Genomic DNA, 5,622 nt, shown 5'->3' with positions numbered 1-5,622 from the left:
CCACGTGATCAGCAATATACCGTCAGCGGGGAGACGTGACATGTCAGAGCTGGAGAAGCATTGTTATTATTATTATTATTATTATTATTATTAATAATAATAATAATAATAATAATAATAATAATAATATTTTGAACTGATGTGTACATGAACAAGTAATACTCTATATATACACACAAGTATACTCATAATAACACCCTATGTAGTATACGCATGCATAAATGGTGTGATAATGTGTGAGCACCAGTTCTCCAGGCATTCTGATGTCTTTCAAAGTTTTCCTCTGGACATTGGCTGCTTTTTCACTCATTTCTAGTCTAGTCCAACACACAACAGACAACAAAGAACCAATTGTGAATTGCATCTTTAGGCACTTTGTTTCTAGCAAACTGGATATGAGGAGGATAGAAGCAGTGGAAGACCGACCTAAAAATATCTTTAGCAGATGAACAATATCTAAAAGCCACGTCCTTAAGAAAAAAATCCGGAAAAGACTTGACACAGGACCTGAGCGATGTATCTGGACCATCAGATAATCCATCTACTGTTCGTAAAGCCTCAGAAATGGTGGCTGTCAACAAGTCACTCTTAATGAAGGAAAAGAGGGAGAAATGTTTGAGATATGCTAAATCACACAAGCACTGGATTGAAAGTCAGTGGCACCAGGTCTGGTGGAGTGATAAATACAAATTTGAAATATTTGGTTCAGACTGTGTTCAGTGTACAAAGCTGGCGCAATACGTTTGCATAGTATTGTATATAATAATAACAATAATAACAATAATAACAATAATAATAATAATAATAATAATAATACACAAAAACTGAAACAGGTAAAATAATATGTATAAGTATTACATTCTAGATAGATCATTGAATGCGTTACAAATATCACCAACAGTAATATAATGTATATATGATATAAATTGTGGAGCTCTTTCAGGCAGGTTGTGTTTACAAATGAATTTTACTTTGTTGCTTGGGGGGGGGGCAAAAAAGTCTTTATTTTTAATTTTTATTCCAGTTCTTTGTTTGTACTTTAGTTCTAGATAATTATAATAACCTAGATACTCAGCATCATATAACGACAGGAAGTCTGTTTAGCGTGTCCTTCTTGCATGGTTATTACGGTAATCCAACACTCACAAGCGGAAATCAGCTCTGGCCCCGCCCTCACAGTTCAAAGCTAACAGAAAGCTAAGTAGCATAACTTAGCGCATGATGCCCATGAAGAGAAAGACAAGGGTCAGCTCACTTGCTGATATCTTATTTTTTCAAAGCATACTTTGAAGCTGTACAGTGATTCGTCGTCGGATAGACTGTAAGCACTGACAAGCAGTATGGCAGAGTCATCTCCGTTATCTGGAGTCAATGTTGTTTTGGTTATGGCCTATGGAAGCTTGGTGAGTAAGTTACAGTAAAAGCTAGATACCTGGTACACGGTGGTGTATTTATGATAAGTTTTAACCTCCCTGCTGTCACCCTTGGTTTTGTGTTCAGGTGTTTGTACTGCTGTTTATATTCGTCAAAAGGCAGATCATGCGTTTTGCAATGAGATCCCGCCGAGGGCCTCATGTACCTATTGGCCACAATGCACCAAAGGTAAGGCGTGGATCTTTACCGTTTCATTATTATTATTATTATTATTATTATTACTATTATTATTATTATTATTTACTCTTTGTGCGTTAATATTAATGAATTCTTTATGAATTAATCTACAGGGTCTGAGGGAGGAGATTGAGTCCAGACTGTCCAAAGTTCATGAGATACGTTATGAACCTCGGCTCCTGTCAGAAGAAGACGACAGACTGAAGCGGGCATCACAGATAAGTCAGTCAGCTTTTTAAACTCATTTTGAGCAAATGTTGTCCTTTTTATTTATTTATTTTTGAAACGTAACAATATGATATCATATGTTTCAAAGGTTGCTACAACTACCTGTACAGGATGAAAGCTCTGGATGCAATCCGTGACTCAGGTGAGAGTTACAATTTGTTCCTTAAATTTATTCATCGTGACAGTGGGCACGATTTCATTTAGTGTAATAATTGTGTTATTTTGAAAATATATGTTCATTTTGAACAGTCAGACGGGGTGAAGCGTGCAGCAGGAGCGACAGGTTGGCTCAGTGGATTGGCTCAGAGCCCCTTCCAGTTTAGTGGTGATCAACAGGTTGACAGATGAGGTCAGTCAGGAGTCTCTGATGATCCATGATGTTCACAGATGACATCGTGATCTGTAGTAAAAGGAGGGAGCAGGTGGAGAGGTAGAAGCAAGAGCAAATACATTTCAATAAGGGGGTCATTAGGAATAATTGAACATGATTTATAGAGAGAAATTAAATAATGTATTTGGTGAATGGAATCCAATGACTCATCATGGCAGAACCAAATCCCAGTGGTCATAGCATTTAGGACAGAGTCTCCTGGAGTCTAGATGCTGGTGGTGCTGAAGGCATGGATGGAGCTCTGAGTAACTTGGGTGAGGTGGAGATGGGAAGGAGCTGCTATGATGTATGGTTTTATGGTTAGGGCACTGTCAAGAGATTTATTCTAAATGACACTTCTTCAGCTGAGAGTCTAAGAGTGAAGAGACACACACTGTAGATCTTTACTTGCAAGGGCGGTCACAGAATGCTCACAACAGAGTGGGGGCCCTGTGATCAGCGCCCTGTTACCGCTCTGGTCTTTATTTATATACAAAGCAATACAACAGTGAATACGTCTATTCATAGGCAGAGGAATGTTAGTGCGTAGGGAGTGAAGATAAGAGTGGTTCAGGTGTGTGTTGTGAGATTTCAGAAGGACGCAGCCCCTCTTCTTGTTAAGGAGCGCAGATAAAAGTGTCCAGCTCTCCTCTTCCTGCTTGTTCAGCTATTATCGCTGTGAATTTATAAAATTTATAAAACAGTCTTGTAGTGGACAACAGTCTAAGTCATCAGAGGTCAACATACAGTATTCTATCATATGCAAACTTATATCATTAAAAGCTTATACTGACTACTAAGTACAATTTTCCATTGACAGGCACAAAAAGAGAGGAATTGAATTTGCTCAGCTTTTCATTGGGAGTGAGCAGGATGGACAGGATTAGAAATCAGTATTTCAGTGTGACGGAGCAGTTTGTAGACAAAGTTAGAGAAGCAAGGCTGAGATATGTTGGACATCTGCAGAGGAGGAATGGTGGATATACTGGAAAAAGATGTTGAATATGGAGGTGCCAAGCAGGAGGAACAAAGGAAGACTTCAGAGAAGGTTCATGGATTCAAGGAGGACATTTTGAACATGCTGAGCTTGTTCACAGCTGTCCAAACCCACATCATCTTTTTCAAGTGTTTTACTTATATTGCTGTAGTTTTGAGTTCTTGGTTGATATAGGATTTTGGCTGTAGAGTTCAAGGCTCCCTTTTCATTCTTTTTCAGTGGGTCACAAATCTGATCTGCAGGGAGGCCAGTTCAGCACCCTAACTCTTTTACTACACCAGCATGCAAAAGGCGATTTAGCATCGATTCAGCATGATGTTGCTCCAAAACATGTTGTCAAGGAGAATTAATGGAGCCTTACATATGCAAGCTGTACTGTTGCTGTTGCAGTAATGCACCCCTATACGTGCATAGACATGGGTTTTGACCCTGGATAGCACCTTTCCTCTTTATCCCAGTGGAAGTGTCAGAATATCCAAAAGAAGACAGGATCATTTTGTGCTTCAGCTGAGTCCAACTTAAAGCAGTTCAGGCCCATATTTGCACAGTAGAGTTTGAACTGGCTTTGTGGATGTAGCTTACCACTGAGTTGACTGGTGGTGGTTTGCAGCCATGTTCATGAGTTCTTGCTGACCTGACAGCCTGATTTCTCTGAGTCTGTTTATATTACTGATTTTATATCAGTAGATGATATAATCGTTGTTGGACATATTGCAGCTAACCATTTGCCAGTTAGCTGTAATATGTCCACTGAGTGAAAGTTTTAAGTATTTCTCAGCTTTTTCTGTAATTTTGACCAAACAGTGGTGGCACAAAATTTTCACGCTTGAGTGAAATATTTGTTTTTGTTCCATTTAAAGCATTAAAACGTCTTTCCTGACCTTCACCTTTTCTTCCTTCCTCTTTCTGCCACAGGAATTCCTTTGCAGGAGATAAGTGGGAGCCCCAGCGCATTTACTGGACGCAGCTTCAGGAACTGGCTGGTTGAGCTGCGCAACTCCCACTCTCTGATAAAGAGCAGCCGCAGTGCACTTATTGACCGTTTGCTTGAAGGCTACGACAGCGCTCGTCATGGGACTGGGGTGCATAAACATTGTTTTTACTACATTTTGCTGTATCCCAACAGAACTTTATTAGAATGTTTCAGGTTCCAGAATTCAGAAAGAATGGAAAATCTAACACTACCGTAAAGTGTTAATTATAGATATCATTTTAATTTAAATATTGCAGTTATTGCTTTCAAACTATGTGGGAACATTTAAGACGTCTTCTTCATCTGCCACCTCCACCACTGCTCTCTCTTCTCCCTCTTCTCTCCATCTCATCCTCCTCCTCCTCCTCAACTCAAGCCTCATCTCCTGTTTGATTACGTTTTCACATCACATGAAAGTTTATTTGCTAAGCGTCTGAGTCTAACAACGTTAGAGCCACTTAAAAGAAAGTTTCAGTAACATGGCCTAATAGCATGCGGTTATTGAATCAGCAACTCTTATTGACAGAAAAGGTTGATAGAGGGTTGATAAAAGACAAAAATATAACGAGTTTAATTCTTTCATCTGCTGATGTGGATTTAAATATTTGTTTCAGGTGTTTGGGGAACCCGAGTTTCTTGAATATCAGCAAGCTCTAAACGAACTGGCTGACGTGTAAGTGTCACCGTACTGGTCCAGACTTGAAACCAGTCTTATTTCTGTTGCAGCAAGTGATGCAGTGTGCATTGTCAGTTTATGCAGTACATTTGAAATCATCTGTTTTACCACCCTCAGTGTGAAGGCCTATTCCAGCACCACCAGCCTCGACCAGCATCACCAGTCCGCCGCCAAGGACCTGACAGGCTCTCCTGTCCGCAGCACTCCCTCCACCATCCAGGTCACCTACCTGCCTTCAACCGGCCAGCGCAGCAAGAGACCCAAACACTTTCTGGAGCTCAAAAGTTTCAAAGACAACTACAACACACTGGAGAGCACGCTGTGATGCACTGACTGTCAGAGGATGGTTGTATGGTGTGCGGTCAGTCTACTGGGAAACAAAAAGCTGTAGCAGACTGACTGGTTGGCTTTAAAAATGAGCTTTAAAAAATATCAAACTTAAAATAAGCTCAGAATGGACAGCGAGAGACATCCTCTATATTTTTGATCTAGAAAATGATGCAGTTATTAAAGTCTTGCTGTCACAGGGTGTTTTTTTTTTTCCTTTTCTGTATGTGTGTGTTTGCTGTTTAATGTGTGCAGAGGAAAACATAATTGTTGCCAACCTGAAAAAGATTTCATTTCATTTTTGTAAAAGCAGCAAGTCAACTGAATGTATTATTTTTTTCTTGAGAGTTCAAATTGTAAATACAAATGTTTGAATAATGTACAAATGTAAGATATTTATGCTAACTTATTAAATTCATACGTGTGATGGGTATTTATAT

The 5,622-nt window shown here is 39.5% G+C and overlaps 1 protein-coding gene across 1 annotated transcript; it reads left to right on the top strand.

Annotated features, from left to right (window-relative positions):
• The first annotated feature begins 1,155 nt into the window (after positions 1-1,155).
• LOC100698162 (uncharacterized protein C1orf43 homolog) lies at positions 1,156-5,619 on the top strand. The gene is made up of 7 exons (XM_003452450.5): positions 1,156-1,403; positions 1,501-1,602; positions 1,725-1,833; positions 1,928-1,981; positions 4,122-4,288; positions 4,794-4,852; positions 4,973-5,619. The coding sequence occupies exons 1-7, from the start codon at positions 1,341-1,343 to the stop codon at positions 5,178-5,180; spliced, it is 762 nt and encodes a 253-aa protein (XP_003452498.1). The 5' UTR covers positions 1,156-1,340; the 3' UTR covers positions 5,181-5,619.
• Positions 5,620-5,622: the final 3 nt, after the last annotated feature.

Source organism: Oreochromis niloticus, linkage group LG22 (assembly GCF_001858045.2).
Source record: "Oreochromis niloticus isolate F11D_XX linkage group LG22, O_niloticus_UMD_NMBU, whole genome shotgun sequence".
NCBI lineage: Eukaryota > Metazoa > Chordata > Actinopteri > Cichliformes > Cichlidae > Oreochromis > Oreochromis niloticus.
Note: the sequence above shows the minus strand (reverse complement) of the source record. Positions and strands in the feature narration are given on the sequence as shown.

Bases quoted from the DNA above. Each gene is read 5' to 3' on its own strand.
- LOC100698162 (XM_003452450.5), top strand. From the start codon at position 1,341: ATGGCAGAGTCATCTCCGTTATCTGGAGTCAATGTTGTTTTGGTTATG. The intron at 1,603-1,724 runs GTAAGGCGTGGA...ATTAATCTACAG, and splicing joins TTGGCCACAATGCACCAAAG to GGTCTGAGGGAGGAGATTGA. The intron at 4,289-4,793 runs GTGCATAAACAT...TATTTGTTTCAG, and splicing joins GCGCTCGTCATGGGACTGGG to GTGTTTGGGGAACCCGAGTT.